Source organism: Narcine bancroftii, chromosome 4 (assembly GCF_036971445.1).
Source record: "Narcine bancroftii isolate sNarBan1 chromosome 4, sNarBan1.hap1, whole genome shotgun sequence".
In the NCBI taxonomy this organism is placed as follows: Eukaryota; Metazoa; Chordata; class Chondrichthyes; order Torpediniformes; family Narcinidae; genus Narcine; species Narcine bancroftii.
Genome location: NC_091472.1, coordinates 202,593,012 through 202,614,682, shown reverse-complemented (window position 1 = coordinate 202,614,682; position 21,671 = coordinate 202,593,012). Strand labels below are relative to the sequence as shown.

The 21,671-nt window shown below is 40.7% G+C and overlaps 1 protein-coding gene and 1 long non-coding RNA gene across 2 annotated transcripts in view; one reads left to right on the top strand and one right to left on the bottom strand.

Moving 5' to 3' along the window:
* Positions 1-1,345, bottom strand: part of mapk1 (mitogen-activated protein kinase 1) — a 91,829-nt gene extending 90,484 nt beyond the window's left edge. The window contains exon 1 of the mRNA XM_069933666.1: positions 1,187-1,345. Within this exon, the coding sequence (XP_069789767.1) occupies positions 1,187-1,314 (128 nt within the window). The 5' untranslated portion in view covers positions 1,315-1,345. The remainder of the gene's footprint in view (positions 1-1,186) is intronic.
* A 329-nt stretch (positions 1,346-1,674) lies between these two features.
* LOC138760027 (uncharacterized) lies at positions 1,675-20,993 on the top strand. Its single transcript, XR_011355343.1, has 3 exons — positions 1,675-1,800; positions 12,915-12,982; positions 20,889-20,993. It is a non-coding gene; the product is annotated as an uncharacterized lncRNA (long non-coding RNA).
* The last annotated feature ends 678 nt before the right edge of the window (positions 20,994-21,671 follow it).

Here is a 21,671-nt window from a genome sequence, read left to right as displayed (position 1 = left end):
TGGAATTTACATACTACAGGAAACAAGACAACACTTTAAAAAAACCCAGCTGATATTCAAATATCATTATATAAAGTTATATCAAGCCAGAAAGTATCAGTTCAATAAAAAGTGAGCAGATCTGCATTGGGTTGGTCCCTCCTGATACTCACTCAGTAACCACTGCTGAAACCACTCCTTGGACATCGAGGAAAGAATATAATCAAGCAGACATGCACTACCCACAAACAGGCAGAGAGCCCAGCACCATGCCTATATTCATGAAAAATGGACACAGAGTAATGGAGAGCTACCAATAATTGTGAATTTCAATTCAGGAAAAATACACAACACAATCCATAGGCATCTTTCAACAAAAATAATACAAATATAACTCTTACAGATTGCCCACTATATAATGTCAGTGTCTTTGAGACTAACTAGGCATATTCCAACTGATAATCTACATTATAAAGCATGTATATTACAACACCAATTTTACATGTATAGGCAAGCAGCTCCATTACTTGCCTGTAACAGCAGGTAAACCCAAATAAGCGTTAGAATAAACTATCTTCAGCTCCCTCTCTACACTTATTCAGTTCACATTACTACTTTTGATAATACCGTAGAATACCAGACTCTCAAATAACAGAATTTATGAAGATTACGCAGCAGCTGCATACCTAGATCTTTTAATTCAATAGGTTACTGAGATAACTGTACAAGTACAAATCTAGGATTTCATATTACAGCTCCAAAATAGTGAATAGACTGCTGAATGACATCAAAACCTACTAACTTAAATATCATACCGCACCCTGATCATAACCCGCGTTCCACCTACCAACACTACCGATATCCATTTTCTGCCACACACCCAAGTTCCTCTCTTCCTCGAAACATTTCCCGGAAATGTTTTCTTTCCCAAACACCTGAAGTACTCCCTTCATTGCCATGGTCCTCGCCATGCATCCCTTAACTGTCCACCCAAACCCTGTGTAACGCCCGATCGCCTCTCAACCCCCCTCAATCCTTCCTTTCCCAAATCAAATCCTCACGGATTCCTCCCCGCTACCTTTCTGCGGCGCTCTCCACCCTCCCCTCCCTAAATCTCGGCCTTCTCGCCCAGCCACTGCTATGCCAAGTGCGGCCTCCGGGCCGCTCCTATTCCGCCCCTCCCCACAGCCCCACCTGCTGCACTCACCAAACCATGCCGTAGGCTCCCTCGCCGATATAGCTGAGGTTAGTGTACCGAGGTCCGGTATCGAACACCTGTCCACGGATCACTTCAGGACCGGTTGCGCACTGAGTCAAAGTCTGCGCGACCGCCATCTTACTCAGATCACCCGGAGTGGGCCAAAGCTGACGCCTATTGGCCCGGCAGGCGCACGTGACACCAGCCCAACAGGGAGAAGGGTGATTGGACCGCTGCAAACCAGCTGATTCGCAGCCTCCCGGTTGGATGGCGATGGGCCATCTGACCCGACTCGCCAGCGAGCAAGCTGATTGGACGACAAATGGCCGGCGGGACACCTGACGGCGGATTTGATTGAGGGGCGGGGCCATCAGCCTGAACTCGCGATTTGATTGGATAATCGCGGGCCAGCGCTATTCCCGACTCCCCGCCACTCCTCGATTGGGTGGCGCTGGCGATCACGTGACGCAAGCGCGCGGGCATTTGGAGTGCGTCGATGGAATTGAGTATTGGAGCGTTGCGTCGGTCCTGGTCCCCTCACTTCAGTAAAGGATGTGGTGACTGTAGAGAGGAGGCAGAGAAAATTTGCAGGGATGCTGCCTGGATTGGAGAGCACTCCTAAGGTTGAGTGAACTTTGCCTTTTCTCCTTGCACCGATACTGGGTCATAATCAGAATTTATTGTCACAAAATTCTTTGTTTTGCGACAGCGCCTTAGTGCAAATGTTGGAATAAACCACCTTACAGCAATGCACAAAAAGTCAAAATAAGTGACTTTGGTTTATCGATCATTTGGAAGTCTGATGGCAGTGGGGAAGAAGCTGGTGTGCTGCTGAGTGTTGGCCTTCAGGCTCCTGTGCCTTCCCCCCCAGTCCACCCAATGGTAGCAGAGTGAAGAGGTGGTAGGGGACCTTGAGGATAGGTGCTGCTTTTTTGAGACACCACCCCATCTTCGAAATTGCATCAACATGGAGTCTCCATGACAGATCCTCAGAGATGTTGACACCCAGGAATTTGAAGTTCTTGATCCTCTCCACTACTGAGCCCTCGATGAGGACTGGATCGTATTCCCCTGACTTCCTTCTGAAGTCCACAATCATCTCCTTGGTTTTGTTAACTTTGGGTGCAAGGTTGTTGGTGTGACACCACGCAACAAACTGATCTACAGGTAGTCCTTGACTTCCAACCTAGACAAGTTATGTCCACCTGCACATATGACCAAAATTGTTTTTAAATCTTTATTAAAACTACTGTACAAGTACATATTTTGTTTTTAAAATACTGTATACAGTGGTCCCCGTTCCCTGCGGCAGCCCAAGGACCCCATTCCCTGACTTATGACAAAACCAAAGTTAAAACCAATCATTCGGTCCTCATTAAGCCGGGGAGTACCTGTATCTCCCTTCTATATGCTTCCTCTTAGCCATTTGTGATTCTGCCGACAACTGTGATGTCATCAGCAAATTTGTAGATAGCATTGGAATTGTCAGCCTGGCTACAGAGTAATGGGTGTTTAGTGTGTCGAGCTGTGGGCTAAGCACGCATCCTGTGTTGATAGCCAGTGAGGAGGAGGTGGTGAGGGGAAACCTGACAAAATGATGTGAGGCATTGTTTGTGTGGATGGCCAGAAGATTTTGATCAGGGGCAGAAATGGCTAACATAAGGGACCATAATTATAAGATGCCCAGAAGTTATTATAGTGAGGTATATTTAAGTTCTTGCGAGTCACTATCTCGGAGGATCTTATCTGGAGCCAACACATAATGGCATCATGAAGAAAGAGCCTTTACTTCCTCAGGAATTTGTGGAGGTTTGGTATGACACCAGAAACCTTGGCAAATTTCTACAGAGGTGTAGTGGTAAGTGTGCTGATTGGCTGCATCACGGTCTGTTATGGGGACACAAATACTCCTGAGCATAAACCCCTCCAAAAGATAGTGGACACAGCCAGGACATCACAGGCAAAATCCTCCCCTATGCTCTCCACTGGAGAGCATCATCAATCATCAAGGATCCACACCACCCAGCACAACCTCTGTTCTCGCTGCTACAAGCAGGAAAGATATATGTGGGGGCGTGGCCACGCAAAGGACTTAGATGGCTGTGTTTTGGTTGAGCTCTCTGTAAAGAGTATCAAATCAGACAGACAAGTTATGCTGGACAAGATAGACCACAGAGAATTTCAGCAGATGTAACAATGTCTGAATTATTGGGTTGAAAGAGGGGATAGAAGGGAGAGACCTGGTGAACTTATTTGAAACATGGATCCCACAAGTGCTGGGAGAAAAATAAAGAAAATTTACAATTAGAAAAGGCTCACTGGATCCTCGGACCCAGAATAGCCGGCAGTCTGACCACGAACGGTCCTGGGACCAGCATATGAATACTCAAAATAATGGCCAGTCTGAAAAGTACTATTGACCATAAAAAAAGTACTATTCTTTCAAGATTTTAGTTCTACTTTGATTTAACAAAGGACGGAGTTTGACAATGTAAAACCCCAAATACTTTGAGGGATGAAGTAGCAAAGGTAATTGATGATTTTTAAAGACCAAGAACGAGGTGGAAGATATTTTACGAAGATTGTGAAAAAAATTAAGGTTACCAAATAAATGTTTAAAATGGGACTAAGTAAAAGTTATATTTTTGAACTCTTTTGTATTTATTCTTTAAAAAAGGAAATATCAAAATTTTTGTGGAGAGCTCAAGAAAAAAAGCAAAAATTTGGTAAAAGTACTAGCAAGGTGGAGACTCTTGTCTAAGGGGGATAATGGCACTGGGAGAAGAGGATTTTTACAAGATAGCGCTAAAGGGAGGTGTTTCCTCCTCCTCAGAAGATTCCACAGACTTTTTCCGCAGGCTTTCTGGATTTTCTGTTAATGTCACTGTCAGGGCAGGGATATTGTTTGTGTTTCTTAAAGGGGTAAGATCACTATTATTTAAACAACTGAAAATGTTTCACTGCCAAACAATATTTGTTTAAAAATTGGTATGGATAGAATGTTAAAGTTTATTTTTTTCTTTGGCTTGGCTTCGCGGACGAAGATTTATGGAGGGGGTAAAAAAGTCCACGTCAGCTGCAGGCTCGTTTGTGGCTGACCAGTCCGATGCGGGACAGGCAGACACGATTGCAGCGGTTGCAAGGGAAAATTGGTTGGTTGGGGTTGGGTGTTGGGTTTTTCCTCCTTTGCCTTTTGTCAGTGAGGTGGGCTCTGCGGTCTTCTTCAAAGGAGGCTGCTGCCCGCCAAACTGTGAGGCGCCAAGATGCACGGTTTGAGGCGTTATCAGCCCACTGGCGGTGGTCAATGTGGCAGGCACCAAGAGATTTCTTTAGGCAGTCCTTGTACCTTTTCTTTGGTGCACCTCTGTCACGGTGGCCAGTGGAGAGCTCGCCATATAATACGATCTTGGGAAGGCGATGGTCCTCCATTCTGGAGACGTGACCCATCCAGCGCAGCTGGATCTTCAGCAGCGTGGACTCGATGCTGTCGACCTCTGCCATCTCGAGTACCTCGACGTTAGGGGTGTGAGTGCTCCAATGGATGTTGAGGATGGAGCGGAGACAACGCTGGTGGAAGCGTTCTAGGAGCCGTAGGTGGTGCCGGTAGAGGACCCATGATTCGGAGCCGAACAGGAGTGTGGGTATGACAACGGCTCTGTATACGCTTATCTTTGTGAGGTTTTTCAGTTGGTTGTTTTTCCAGACTCTTTTGTGTAGTCTTCCAAAGGCGCTATTTGCCTTGGCGAGTCTGTTGTCTATCTCATTGTCGATCCTTGCATCTGATGAAATGGTGCAGCCGAGATAGGTAAACTGGTTGACCGTTTTGACACCGTGAGCAGGAAAGGGCTTTGGCAAATACTAGAGCGCATCGGATGTCCCCCAAAGTTCCTCAACATGATTATCCAACTGCACGAAAACCAACAAGGTCGGGTCAGATACAGCAATGAGCCCTCTGAACCCTTCTCCATTAACAATGGCGTGAAGCAAGGCTGTGTTCTCGCACCAACCCTCTTTTCAATCTTCTTCAGCATGATGCTGAACCAAGCCATGAAAGACCCCAACAATGAAGACGCTGTTTACATCCGGTACCGCACGGATGGCAGTCTCTTCAATCTGAGGCGCCTGCAAGCTCACACCAAGACACAAGAGAAACTTGTCCGTGAACTACTCTTTGCAGATGATGCCGCTTTAGTTGCCCATTCAGAGCCAGCTCTTCAGCGCTTGACGTCCTGCTTTGCGGAAACTGCCAAAATGTTTGGCCTGGAAGTCAGCCTGAAGAAAACTGAGGTCCTCCATCAGCCAGCTCCCCACCATGACTACCAGCCCCCCCACATCTCCATCGGGCACACAAAACTCAAAACGGTAAAGTTTATTAGTGTTAATGTTAATAGGTTAAACAGGACAGTGAAGAAGAAGAAGCAGGTCTTGGCATTCTTTAAAAAAAATTAAAGACAGATGAAACACATCTTATTAAATCTGAACATGTTAAAAAGAGGATGGGTGGGACAAATAATATCATTTTCATTTGGCTCAAAGGCAAGAGGAGTAGTAATTTTAATCAATAAGAATTGCCAGTAACAATAGAAGATGTATCAACTGACCAAACCAGAAATTTGTAATGGCACATTGTAAAATGCGTGCAGAAGCATGGACATTCATGAATATCGATGCACCAAATTATGATGATGAAGCCTTTAAGAAGGATATCTTTTTAAAAGCAGCAGAGGGAAGACTATATATTGGACAGGGAGATTTTAATTTCTGTTTGGATCCAGTTTTGTATAAATCAACAAGAACGGTTACAAGGGCAAAACCTGCAAATTCGGTATTATCATTTATGAAAGATTTAAATTTGATTGATATGTGGAAGCAACTTAACACTGTAGAAAAAGAGTATTCATTCTACTCAAGGGTGCATGACTCACATAAAAGGATTGATTTGTTTTTAATGTCTACCTAGTTTAAAAAATAGTGATGAAAATAAAATATTTGGCAAGACTTCACCATTAATTTTAACTATTGAGATTATGGAAAAACAAGAAAATATGTATAGATGGTGTCTCAATGCCACACTTGAGAAGGAAAGAGTTGTGAGATTATTAACAGACGGATAGAACTGTTTTGTGAAACTAATCTCCCTTCCACTGATAATAGCTTTTTAATATGGAGCACGCTTAAAGCTTACTTGAGAGGACAAATGATTTCTTATACAAAAAATCTCAAAAGAGAATATAATACAGAATTAGTTGGTCTGGAGAAAGATCTAACAAAACTGGAAAAAGAATATAAAAGAAAAAGGTTGCAAGAAAAGTATCGACTATTGGAGAATAAAAAATGGAGATATAACACATTACAAATGAATAGAACGGATAAAATTATATTAAGGATCATCAAGGATGATAAATGCAATCAAAACAGAGGCTGATTTTTTAACATATAATCAAAAATAAATAAATAATATATTTAGACAATATACCAAATTATACAAATTAAAATTAATAGGAGAGGAAAATGAGATGGATAATTTTTTGGTGAATATTGAACTTACAAAGATGGAGGATAGTGAATAAATTGATTTAGATGCTCATTTTACAAGAGAAGAAATTGAGAAGGCATATTTAGGAATAATGGCATAATAATTTATAGTCCTTATACAAATTAAAATACACTCCTCTTTTCAAAAAAAATAGAGCAAGATCTACAGAAGTGGAAAGACCTGCCAATCACTTTAGTGGGAAGAGTAAATTGTATTAAAGTGAAAGCGATGCCAAGATTACAGTATCTTTTTCCGTTGCTGCCTATTTAAACTATTAAATAATTATATAAGGCACTTACTATGGAATAATAAGGTGCCGAAAATTTCACTGGAAAAACTATCATGCGACTATAAACTGGGAGGACTTCGGTTTCTGGATTTTATGAAGTATTATTTATCAGGATAAGCTAGATTTCTTTCATTCTTCTTTGAAGAAGATAGTCGTCATTTCCCTTGGATCTCAATGGGATTGTATTCAGTAAGACAGAGGACAGTGAAAGACTTTATTTATAAGAGGAAAGTTAATAACTTTACAAGCTAATAAGTCTCTGAGGGAGGATGGATTCCCGCCCAAGTTCTTTAGACAATTTAAAGATTGTTGATGCCTCTTATGATGGATGTACTAGGCCAAGCAGTGGAGACCCAGACCCTCCCAGAATCTTTATCAACTGCTATAATTGCAGTGCTATCGAAGAAAAATAGAGACCCATTAAAAACCTTATCATATAGACCTTAATCACTTTTGAATGATGACTATAAGATGTTGGCAAAGGCACTAACTAATAGATTTGGACAGTATCTGTCAAAATTAATACATACAGACAGGGTAGGATTTGTTGAAGGAGAACATTCTTCAAATAGTCTGGACACAGAAAAAGCATTTGATCGCTTAGAATGGCCTTTCTTATTTAAAATATTGGAGAAATTCAGTATAGGTAGAATATAAATTGGATAAAAACTATAATAAAACACAAGCCAAAATTATAACTAATAAATGTCAGCGATTTTTCCCTTGAGTAGATCAAGTAGACAAGGGGTGTCCCTTTTTATTCTCATGATTGAACCCCTGGCAGAGATTACAAGAAAAGATCTGGATATAAAAGACTTCAAAGTTGGACAAGAAGAATATAAAATTAGTCTATTTGCTGCTGATGTGCTATTATACTTATCTCATCCAGCTGAGTCCTGGATAAAATTAAAAACATAAGAAAAATATGGAAGAGTTCTGGGTTACAAATTAAATATTGAAAAGAGTGAGATGATGCCATTGATGTATTTTGACTATGAAAGATATTAGAAAGGTAGTAGACTTAAATGGAAGACAGATGGAATCAAATATTTAGAAATAATGGCATAATAATTTACAGTCCTTATACAAATTAAAATACACTCCTCTTCAAAAAAATAGAGAAAGATCTACAGAAGTGGAAAGACCTGCCAATCACTTTATTGGGAAGAGTAAATTGTATTTAAAGTGAAAGCGATGCCAAGATTACAGTATCTTTTTAAACTATCATGAGACTATAAACTGGGAGGACTTCGGTTTCTAAATTTTAGGAAGTATTATTTATCAGGATAAGCTAGGTTTCTTTCATTCTTCTTTGAAGAAGATAGTCATCGTTCCCCTTGGATCTCAATGGGATTGTATTCAGTGGGACAGGGGACAGTGAAAGACTTTATTTAGAAGAGGAAAGTTAATAACAAAAAAGACAGATAATCCTATATTAATAAAAATGATTAGAATATGGCAAGAAATCAATTAATGTATTGGGGAAAAAAGTAAACAAATCTATGAGCTCCATTATATAAAAATGTGTTGCTGTCCATGAAGCTGGGCATCAGAATACTAAACTCCTGGTATGACAAATGGATAAGATATATTAATGATTGCTATGCAGAGAGACTTCTTATGAATTTAAACAACTAAGACATAAATATGGAGTAACTAACGAGACTTACTTCTGTTATCTACACCATCCTGAGAGAAAGATGGGGGGCCAATATTGTTCCCACTTGAAATTAGTGAAATGGAACGAACAATCTGGCTGGGAAATGCACCTGAAATCATAACAAAAATGTATTACGCTCTCCAGAGTGAAAGTGCAAAACCAGGTTTTCAGAGGTGGAGAGAGAGATGGGAGTCGGACCTAGGTGTTGAAATATCAGAAAGATGCAAGTCTGATTGATGTTTGGATAGTATGACATGAATTATAAATGCAAGATATGGATTAGTTCAATTCAATTTCCCACACCAACTATTTCTTACACCACAGAGAGATGCATAGATCAAAATCTGAAATATCAGAGATAGGTTTGAGATGTGGGACAGAAACAGGAACATTTTTACATGCTATGTGGTTGTGTGTGAAAGTGAGACCTTTCCGGCAGGATATTGCTGAAATATTATCAAGGATAACAGGGGTGGCTTTCACGGAGGACCCAGAGCTTTATATTTTGGATAATGTTTTACTTATTTCAATAAAGTTAACTAAATTCCAAATTTCATTTGTCAAAATAGCCTTAGCAGTGGCTAAGAAATGTATTGTGATCACTTGAAAATCTGATTCCCTTCTATATATAGCATGATGGACTGCAGAGATGAATAGTTGCATACCTACGGAAAAGATTATAAACAACTTAAAGAATAAACTCAATCAGGGACTCATTTAAAGACTATTACCTGTGCATTTTATTGTTTTTTTCTTCTCTCCGTATTGCACAGTCAGTTGTTTATATTTGTTTATTCATTTACATGTGTACATTGAGTACATTTTTTTTGTACCACCAATATGTGGTAATTCTGCCTCACCTGCAGGAAAAGGAATCTCAGGTTGTATGTGATATCATGTTTCTACTCTGACAATAAATTTGAAATATAAGATGCAAATTTTTCCATATAGTGGTGGGTGCATGGCATTGCTTCCAGCAATGATGTTGGAGACAGGTGTAATAGGATCTTTTAAATGACTATTAGATAGGTATGTGGAACTGAGAAAAGTATGAGCATGACATATCAGAGCAGAACTTAGTAACTTGGCCCATTGAGTCCACTGCCAATCCATCATGAGCTGATCCATTCACCCACTCTGCCCTATTCCCCTGTCTTCTCAGCATAACCGTTAATATCCTGACTATTCAGGTATCTATCAATCTCTGCCTTCAATACACCCAAAGACTTAGCCTCCACAGTCACCTATAGTAGCAAATTCCAGAGGTTCACTCCTCTTTGGCCAAAGAAATTCTTCTGCATCTCTATTTTAAATGGGTGCCCTTCAATCCTGAAGTTTTTTTCCTCTTGTCCTGGACTTTCCTACCATGGGAAACAACTTTTCCACATCTATTCTGTCCAAACCTTTCAACATACAAAATGTTTTGATGACGTGTTCCCTCTTTCCCCCCTCCCCCCCACCCATTCTTCTGAACTCCAAGGAGTCCAGTCCAAGAGCTGTCAAATGTTCCTCATGTGCTAGAGAAGCCCAGCAGGTCAAACAGTGTCCTTTAAACACTGAGCTTCTCCAGCATTTTGTGTTTTTAATTCTGCAATCCAAATCATTAACATGCAACATAAAAAGAAGTGGTCCCAACAATGACCCCTGCAGAACACCAGTGGTAACTGATAGCCAACCAGAGTAGTCTCCCTTTATTCCTACTCTCTGTTTCTTGCTGATCAGCCAGTATTCCTGCTAGTAGTTTTCCTACAATTCCAAGGGCTCTTATCTCGTTAAGCAACCTCGTGTGCAGCAGCTTGTCATATGCCTTTTGAAAAACCAAATGTATAATATCCACTTAGTTGAGCCTGCTTGTGGTTTCCTCAAAAAAACATCACAGTAGGTTTGTCAGGCAAGATTTTCCCTCTAGGAAACCATGCTGATCGTGTTGTGTACCTCCAAGTATTCTATAACCTCATCCCTACCAATTGACTCCAGCAACTTCACAACCACCAATGTAAGGTTAACAGGTCTATAATTTTATTTCTGCTGCCTCCCTCCCTTTATCAATAGCAGAGTAACCTTTGCAATTTTCCAGTCCTCCGGAACCATGCCAGAATCTTGGAAGATTGTTACTAGTGCCTCCACAATCTCTATATCTACTTCTTTCAGAACTTGAGGGCGCATCATATCTTATCCTGGGAGGCTTATCTACCCTTAGATCATTCAGCTTCCCAAGCAACTTCTCTCTGGTGATCGTGACTGCACTTGTCACATTTGTGGCCCGAAATGTGAAGTTAATAAAACATTAAACACAAGTTTATCAGGTAAACTTCTTAGTGTCTTTATTCTCCCGTTTTCCTTTCTCCTGCTTGTGTTCTTATCTCTTTCTCTTACACACTTGAAAGTCCAGTATACTGCTGATGTTTTCCATAGTGAAGACTGATGCACAGAACTTATTAATTTCCTCTGCCACCTCCTAGTCTCCCATTACAATTTCTCCATCTTCATTTTCTATTGGTCTCGCCTCTTTTTGGCTCTTAATATACTTATAAAAAAGCATTTAGTATCCTTTTTGATATTATTTTCTAGCTTCTTTTCAAAGTTCATCTTAGTTGCCTTCCATAAGCTTTTAAAAACTTCCACAGTTGTGATATTTTTTCATTCAAATTTTTTTTTCTTTTTTTGTAATCTACCTGTCCTACACATTCCTTATTTCTCCCAGAACTCCAGCCATTGCTGACCTGCTGTCCCCTTGCTGGTGTGCCTTTCCAATCAACTTTTGCCAGTTCCTCTCTCAAACCTCTGCATTCTTCTTTATTCCACTGGTAATAGTGACATCTCTGATTTTATTTTATTTTCTCCCTCTCAAACTCCATGGTGAATCTCAACACATAATGATCACTGCCTCCCATATACCTGCCATATACTTCAGTGTATAAGTTGAGTCTTGAAACCCTCAAAAAGCACTAAAAAAATCAGGGGTTGACTTGTACGGCAGATACAAAAATGAGATCTTAAATTCATCTAAAAAAAACCCAGCTCGACATAGATTTGGCATACAACAAATTTTCAAGCTACCAGTATATTAGAAAGAAATTGCTGGATTTCTTGGCCACTTCTATTACTTTGAACTTAAAACTCACTTCATACTTATGTTGTTTTGATGGAGGCTCCATGATAACAACCACCTTCCGGCAACACCCAACAGCTCAGTCATCATGATGTTTGGGGGATCGACATATACCCGATATATGATAAAATGATGAAAATGAGGCTGAAATTGGGGATCTAACTTATCTGAAGGTTGACTTGTTTGCTGAAATATACAGAATTCCTGGTTGGCTCAACCACAAGCTGTTCTAAGAAGCCACACTGGAGTCATTGATAAATTCCTTCTCTTGGAATCTTGTACAAACCTGATTTTCCCAATCAACCTGCATATTGAAATCCCCCATGACTATTGCAGTATTGCCCTTTTTGCATGCCTTCTCCATCTCCCTCTGTATGCCATATCCTGGCTACTATTTGGAGGCCTATACATGACTCCCATCAGGGTAAGATTTCATTCCATCTTTAACCAGGAGAACCACCCCACCACCTCTGCCTACTTCCCTGTCCTTCTGATACACTGTGTATCCATGGCTATTTAGTTCCTAGCTGTGGTCTTCTTTCAGCCACATGTCAGTGATGGCCACAAAATCCAATAAAGGAGGATTATGCATTAGGGTAGTTGTTCGAGTAGCTCATTAGGTCACCATAACACTGTGGGCCAAAGGGCTTTACATTGCTGTAGATTTCTATTTTCTAAAGGGTTGAGTATTTGTGATTTTGGGTCTGCAAACATCAAAACACTCACTGTAGCAATGGGCAAGATGATCTAAAAATGATAAAGGGATGATTTGTATGACTAAGAATATAAAGACCTTGGAGAAGGAGCAAGACCAGTTGGTTCCTTGAGCTTGATCTTCCATTCAAAAAGGTCATTCCTAATCATATGGGGGAAAACACTACAGATACTGAAAATCTGAAATCAAAGGAGAAAATTCTGGGGAAAATCCAGGAAGTCAGGCAGTTTCTATGGAAACAAATAATTAAATGTTTTGATCTCTTGTCCAACTATAATTTTCCTTTTCTATCTGCTAATTACTTTAATATACAGATCTACTGATCTCTGTATGAAATATAAATGAATACCAAGGGTGAAAGATTCACCACCCTCTGGGTGAACAAATTTCTCATTTCAGTCCAACATTGTCACCCTCTATTCTAGGTGTCTCAGCCTGAAGAAATATTCCCATCCACTACGTGGAGCCAATAGAAGTTGTACGTTTCAGTGAGGTAAGTAGAACAGCACAGGAACAGGTCCTTTGACTCACGATGGCTGCGCTGAACAAGATGCCAAAGTAAATTAAATCTTTCATTCTTCTAAACTTTATGAAAGCAGATGTCTAGATTACTTGGTCCCTTATCAAGCTAGTAAGTTGCATTTCCTCTGTATCCTTTTTTAGGAAAGGATATCAAAACTTGTGTTCTTACCTGGTCCAAAACAAGACATCCTTTCTCTTTGCTCAAATCTTCCACAATAAAGACCAATACTGTATAATAATTATCATCTGTATTTCAGTGCTCATATTTATTGGCAGTGTACATACATGACATCACATACAACCCTGAGATTCTTTTCCCTGCAGGCCAGGGAGAATTCCTACTTATCAATAACTGTAAACTGGCATATTGCCTTTCAGAAATGTGTGCCCAGACCCCTTTGAATTACAATGTTTCTTAATATCTCACTGACTTCATAAACAATTCTTGTCACTTCTCTTTTATCAATGTAGATTACCTCACATTTTCCCTGCTGTACTCATTTATGTTTTGACGATACAATACAGTAGAAGACCCTTCCCTCTTGAAACACATGCAGCCCAATGAATCTACCAGCCTTGTATATTTTAGAGTGAGGAAGGAAATCAGAGCACCTGAAGAAAACTTGCACAGGTTGTGGGGAGAACATATAAACTCCTTATAGATAATGCCGGATTCAAACTCTAACAGCATTATGCAAACCATGATGCCAATTGTCATGTAACCCAATTGCTTTAAATCTCTTTACTCCATCTCTACTCAGATTCACATAGTTTTTCATTATCAGCAGATGTAGAGATATACTAAGCACATTTGGTTCCTTCAGCCAAATCACAAATAAAAATTTATTACTACTGACTGGAAAGCCCTGCAAAAGGTAGTAGACCCAGCCCAGGACGTCACAGGCAAAACCCTCCCCATTTTCGAGAACATCTACAGGGAATGCTGCCGTCAGAGAGCAGCAGCAATCATCAAAGACCCCCACCACCCAGGACACACTCTGTTCTCACTGCTGCCATCAGGAAAGAGGTCTAGGTGCTACAAGACTCGCACCACCAGGTTCAGGAACAGCTGCTCCCCCCTCCCCTCCTCCACCATCAGACTCCTCAACGACAAACTCAATCAGGCACTCTAACTTGTGCACTCTATTTATTACTGAATAGTTATTTTCTGTATTGCCCAGTCAGTGTTTTTGCACTTCTTTCTCTGTTTACATTTCTCTCTTTTGCATACATTTCTTTTTTCTTTTTATATATATATATATTTCTCACACTGTGAACCATATCAGTCAAATATCTTTTCTTGAGTACAGTTTTTTGCACTACTGATAAGTGGTAATTCTGCCTGGCCCACAGGAAAAAAGAATCTCATGTATGCACACTAACAATAAATCTAAACTTTGATCATGGAGATTTCCCCTGAATGTTCCATTTCTTTCCCCAGGATATGCATATTGGTAAGTTGCTTGGCCACTGCCTGCAGGGTTTGCAGGGTTACACAGAAATAAGGAGAGAATGATACAATGTGAGGGGAGTTGATGGGAATGTGTGGAGAATAAAGGGATTAATTTAAATGGGTCTTTGATCTTAAGACTGCATTTTCATGTTCTAAGACTTCATGATGTCTCTGTGAAAAGCCTCTTGAGCAGAATTCAAGAGACCTGATGAGGAGCAAAGGATACAAAACAAAGTTTAGTTTTCAATTCAAGTTCAGTAATTTGAATTGAGTATGGTTTGCAGCTCAGTGGTATTTGGGGCAATTAGTACATAGTGTTAATGTACCTCTTAAATCTTCTTTCACTCTAATGGTCCTGCCTCATCCTGTTCCTATTGCTACCCTTGCTTATATTCCTCTCAAGTAAGCGACAAGCTTCCCCTAAATGCTTTTAACTTTAATTGCTTCAACCACTTTCAGTAGCAGAAAGACTCTGATTCCCATCACAATCCTCCTGAGTTTTCAGTTGTTCCCAAAAGTCTCAACAATGATGATGCTATCTTGTTTGGAAACATAACCTTTGGTTCATGCACATGCTCATGCTTATCTTAGCCCTGCATCATTTTAAAAACTGCAGACATTGTTACCTTGGTCCTTTCAGTCTGGAGAAAGGCTTAATCCCTGCTGAATTTTCTCAATACAAGCTATGCGCTGCTTAACGTCCACGATACATTCTGTGAAACTGGGTGTTATGCGATGTGTGAACACTATATTACTATATACTTAGCAAAACTATATGGGATACTGAACTTGTGATAAATTAAACTTTTATGTAAACACTCTATTAGCCTATATCACACACAATTTAACAAAGAGGATCAGGATCATCCACGTCACTGTTCTCCACTTCCTCATAGGGCTCCACTGGAAGAGTTTCCGGTCGAATAACCTCCATTGATGAACTATCACTCTGTCACACCTGAAGGACCTGACTGAGGCTCTTCTTGGGGGGATGTTGGCTTCTTCAGGAATGTGTCCGTGTTGTTTGCCTAGTTTGTTTTCTCTTTTCTTCATAAATGTCTTTATATGCAGCATACACTACCTGAGCATTCTTCTCTAGTGTTTGGGCCCATCTCTTAAGCAAGCTGTTAAGGTCTGCAAAGACAGAAACACATAATCAATGCTTTAGCTCAAAGACCTTTTAGCAATTCTTTCTCATTGCACGTCATGAAATGCTCTCTAAAACTTGACAAGTGCCCCATGAAAGTATACTCATTGGTTGCATCACAGTCTAATTTGGAAATTCAAGGGTCCAGGGATGCAGAAGGAAGCAAACATAGCCAGGTCCATCACGGGCTCCAACAGTACATCCATTGCAGACATCTAATGTGATGTGCTGCCTCAAGAAGGCAACCAGCTTTGCAAAGAACCCCCATCACTCTGGTCACAACTCTTCTCGCTGCTACCTTTGGAAAGAAGATACAGAAGTCCAGCGCCTCAAGATTCAAGAGCAGTTTATTTTCCAATGGCTGTCAGACTCTTCCCTTATGACATAAACTACTCCTAAACCATAGAAAGACCTATTTGCACAATTGAAAAACCACTTTTCTTGCACTAATTCTAACTGTAAATATTCAGTATCTATCTTTTATATTTATTGTATCTTTCACACTCTCCCTTCCACACTCTCCGTCCTAAAGCCTATGTACATTACACGTGTGTATAATAATAATCTCATTATAGATACAGCGACCACTAAATGTTTTCAATGTGCTGAAAATAAAGCAAAATGCTTTAAGGTTTATTTATTCATGCAAGTGAAGTTTGTTCAATGTAAATAAAGTATAGTATTTTTATATTTTAAACTGTTTATTCTTCATGCAGGTGTACTAGTTGGGCATTGTAAGTCTCAAGCAACCAGAAAATACACTTATCCGGCATCTAGGTGCCGGATACCAGGGGGTTAACTGTATATTTATTTTCATTTTATATGTACATCTTCTACAATATTTTGCTTTATTAAGTTTGCGGATGACACAAAGATTGGTGGTGTTGTGGACAGTGAAGTAGATTACCATAGATTAAAAGGTGATTTAGGAAGGCTGGAGGTGTGGGCTGAGAAATGGCTGATGGAATTTAATACAGATAAATGTGAGGTGCTGCATTTTGGAAAGGCAAATTTAAATAGGTCATATACATTGAATGGTAGACAATTGAGGAGTGCAGAGCAACAAAGGGATTTAGGAGTTATGGTAAATAGTACCCTCAAGGCTGATACTCAGGTAGATGGTGTGGTGAAGAAGGCATTTGGAATGTTGGCCTTCATAAATCGGAGTATTGAATTCAAGAGTAGGGAGGTTATGATGAAATTGTACAAGGCATTGGTGAGGCCAAATTTGGAGTACTGTGTACAGTTTTGGTCACCAAATTATAGGAAAGATATAAACAAAATAGAGAGAGTGCAGAGAAGGTTCACGAGAATGTTGACAGGATTTCAGGGTCTGAGTTACAGGGAAAGGTTGTGCAGACTGGGGCTTTTTTCTCTGGAGCGTAGAAGATTGAGAGGGGACTTGATAGAGGAGTTTAAGATTTTAAAAGGGACAGACAGAGTAAATGTGGATAGGCTTTTTCAATTAAGAAAGGGGGAGATTCAAACCAGAGGACATGGTTTAAGATTGAAGAGGGAAAATTATAAGGGGAACATGAGGGGAAATTTCTTTAGGCAGAGGATGGTGGGGATGTGGAATGAGCTTCCGGCAGACGTGGTCGAGGCGGGATCATTGGTTACATTTAAGGAAAGACTGGATCGTTACATGGATAGGAGGGAACTGGAGGGGTATGGACCGGGTGCTGGTCAGTGGGACTAGGAGGGTGGGGATTTGCTACGGCATGGACTAGTAGGGCCGAACTGGCCTGTTCTGTGCTGTAAGTGGTTATATGGTTATGGTAATTCAATGCTACCTTCTTTCTGGAGTGCCCATTGGATTTCAATTTGTCTCCAAACTTTTGCACCCCCAATGCTTTCTGCTTAGTTTTTTTTGTTTTTGATCAGAAATCCATCTGGACTCGCACAATAACTGTGTCCAGCTGCAACTCAATGCACGTTGATTCCTTGTATGGATAAGGAGATTAGAAGGTTTAGAAGAATAGGGACCAAATACAAGCAAATGGGACTAGCCCACAATGCCAACTTGCTCACTGTGACCAAGTTGTGCCAATGGCTTCTTGCATGCTTTATGACTATCACTACATCTAAATGTCTTTCCTTCTCATTTATGGGCACCTTCAAGATATTAAGTGTGCCACGATCTACGTGTCTTGACTGCTCCCGAAGATCCACATGCGCATTGTCCTGTCCAGATCATTAGCAATGGTTTGTAGTTCTTTCATGAGTGAGGACTTCCAACATTAAAAATGTCACCTTTTGATAAATGTTATTGATCTTTCTGACCTTGTGATCTCTGAACTCAAATGACCACTTAAGATATGATGAATAGCTTACAAATGTTGCCTGAACTTCGAGATGAATGCAGCACAGAAACAGGCCACTCGGCCTACCATGTCCATGCTAAGCATTGTGACAGATTATGTTGCATTTTATATTGTATACAGATACATTTTAAAACAGATAAATTGGAGGTCACATTTAAAATGCCAGAGCTCTGCTCAAGCCAGACAGTCCAGCTCCAAGTACCTTTCCAAAAACTTTGAAGAATGCCAAAAAGGACTTCACAAGTAGGTGTTAATTGGACATACTGTGGAGTAATGGACTATTGTTTTGGAAAGCAACAGATGAACGGATTCAAAGATTAGGACTGATGCCGCAGTCTGCCTGAATGAAGTTTGCTGTTCTAGGAAGGTCATGTGGTTTTGCAAGCGTAGAGTGAAACAGGCTTTTCTCTGAGAGAGAGAGAGAGAGAGAATTCAGTTCTTCAGTTCAACCGTTCAGCAGCAGCAGCTGGAACTGGAACATGACAAGCTGGGAAGCTTGTGGAAAACCCTATTTTGAAGATGGATTGCAAGTTCTTAATTCAGCCTGGTCAAAACTCTTGTGGTCCATACAAGAGGAGATGGCTAGCTGTATAATGTTTCACTTGAAATGAGTGTTACAAGATCAAACCAGCAAACACAAAGAAGGCATATCACACAGGGGTAAAGATGAACAATTACTTTATTAACAAAAAATTAACCTTCAAGCTTTAATTCAAAATCCCCCCCCCTCTTTTATAACAATGCCCACTGGTTACTATGCAAATTTCTATAACAGTGTAAAGCTAATAAATTTCCCAGCCTAAATATAACATGTAATTAAAGTCTTATATCTCCAACCAGCCCACAGAAAAACTTAGACACAAAGCACACAAGACTCATAAAACTTTGATCTCAACTGAAGCAAAGATCATAAACAAAATTCAGTTTGTTTGGTAAACTGAAGCCAAAAGATATTTGAGAGAGAGCACAAAATTCAAAGTTGTCTTGTGTTGCTTGCAGAGAGAGGAACAACTTGCTTGGTCCGGATCCTTCTGGCTGCCATCGGAATGTTCATCCTTTTTGAAATCCCAACATTCTAAACTGTCCTCCAGACTATGACTCATGCTCTGGGCCTTCTTCCACTCCACAGCACCCCCAGTGGTGGTTTATCGTCCAAGTCCAGAAATTTTTAGATCATTTTCTGCACATGCTCAGTCCGTCTCCCACTCTCTCAGCAGTCCACCTTCACCTTGGCTCTCTGAGGCAAACTGTCACTTTTTAACATAAAACCACACCACACATAGGCCAATACACAACAGAGAACTCTGTAACATAAGGGAAACAGAAAAGGAACTATGTGGTGGCTTGAAAGAAAGAGGTTATCATCTGGAAAACGCTGATGGGGCAAGTTTCTTCGGCAAGACACTAAAGTGGCTGATCAGAAGGAATCAGTTGTAGGTGACCCAACGAGCAACAAATCTCTCTCTGAAAACCGACAAAAACCTTCCTGAGCGGTAACCATTTACCTTTCAAGCACCAAAGCCTGGTGAAATTCATAAATGTCAAATTCTGTGCACAGAATTGCCTGTTACCAGTGAACTTGGAGGAGTGAGAGTGAGATTGGACTGTGAATTATAGAACTTTTCTGAACCATACACATGCACTTAGAATTAGAAGGGGGTTAAGTTAGGTTAATAGTAATAAATTAAAGTTTGATCCTGTTTTTATGTTTAAAGATAATTAAAAGCATCTTTTGTTTAAGTAACTGTTTGTCTTGGTGAATTTCTATTGCTGTTGGGTTCTGGGGTCCACTGGGCCCAAAACAGCATCAAGTAGTTAATTATTTGCCCATGACCCTTCCTTGTGTTGGTGATTCAACTGGTCTTCGAGATTCTGCTTACTTGCTGTGCCATATTCACAGTTAGCAAGAATTCTGACCCTTTAGTGGGAGTGAGGTTAGTGTAGCGGTTAGCTCAGCGCTGTTGCAGCACCAGTGACCAGGGTTAAAATCCAGCGCTGTCTGTAAGGAGTTTGTATGTTCTCCCCGGGTCTGTGTGTGTTTCTTTCGTGGGCTCTGGTTTCCTCTCAACCTTCAAAAAACATACCAAGGTTGTAGGTGAATTGGGTATAATTGCCAAAAGGGCCTGTAACTGTGCTTTGTGTCTAACATTTAAATTTAGTTGGAAAGGTTCTTCCTCAAATCTCCTCTTAACCTCTTGCCCAGACCCTAAATCCATGACCTCTAGTTTTAGTTAGCTCCCCATGGGGAAATGTTCTCTGCTATTGATGTCCCTCAGAATCTCATGCCTTTCAAGCAGATCCCCACCTCTGCCTCCCGTGCTTTGTTAAAGAGAGCCAGCCAATTAGGTCATTCCTCATCACCTAAACATATATACCATCCTTGTGAAACTCATCTGCACTCTTTTCATGTGCAGTCATATCCTCCTTAAGAGTGTGGCAACAGCAGGGGGGCAGTGCTAATATTTTGGGTGCTGGAGCTCACCAAAAATAATCATATGTCCTAATGTTCTTCGTGGTATATTTCCCCCGCCAGCCACCACCCCCTCTCCCCATTCCCCAGCCTGACACCCACTTCCGGAAAATCCCCTGTATTCAGAGTCAGTGTCAAAGCAAATCTAATAGAGGGGCATTAGGGTAATCGTGGGGGGTCACAGGTGTATCTATGCAAAATAGTGCCTATAGCATGGATGGCCAATGCATCAAAATAACTGGCAACAAGGAGGTCTCGCGAGACCTGGCCATGGTGGCCGCCATTTGGCGTGGTATAAGTTGAACACACATGTTAGGACCAGGAACACGGACAAGTGTACTGGTCATGGAAGAAACAAGTTCCTTGTATCTCCAGAGGCCTCAGCAGCGGAGTGGCAGGGGCCTGTATTTAATATATGGCCACTGTTAAATTCCCCACTAGTTAAAAGTCCTCGCTTGTTTATTTTGCCTTTTTTTTTTACAGAGGTGATGAAGCGGCGCTCCGGTGAACTCCTGCAACACTGCTTCCCTGGGCAACTGTACTCATTTGTGTTTCTTAAAGTTGTACAATGACCTTCTCGCTCTCAAATTCTATGACCTGCTGGGTGTTTCCAGCACTGATTGTTTAAATATAAATTTATGAGTAGAACAGAACAAATAGATAAAGTTGTGCAATATCCTCAAGCAAAATATTTCAATTACAATTGGGTCTAGAGTAGTGGTTCTCAACCTTTTTCCTTCCACCCACATCCCACTTCAAGTAATCCCTATTGCCATCGTTGCTCTGTCATTAGTAAGGGATTGCTTCAGGTGGGATGTGGGTGGAAAGAAAAAGTTTGAAAACCACTGTTTTAATCATCCCTAATTGACTCGTTATGTGCACGGTTTCATAACTCCAAAGGAAATGGGCCAATGACAATTTTTCTCCAGAAAAATATTTCAGTAACAACCGGGTCTAGAGCAGTGATTCTCAACTTTCCCTTCATTAGTAAGCAATCCCTTACTAATGACAAATCACCGATGGCAGAGGGATTACTTAAAGTGGGATGTGAGTGGAAAGAAAAAGGTTGAGAACCACTGCCCTGAAGGGTTGGATAAACTCAGCAAGCCACACAGCAAGGAACAGTTCAGGCCTGAGCCTTTCATCAGATTATGAGCAAAAAGCAGGCAGGTGGAGGGAGGAGAGGAGAGACGAGGTAGCAGGAGGAACACAGATCAGCATGCAAGAGGCCATAAGTGGATTCGGGAGTGAATGCAGATAGAGCTG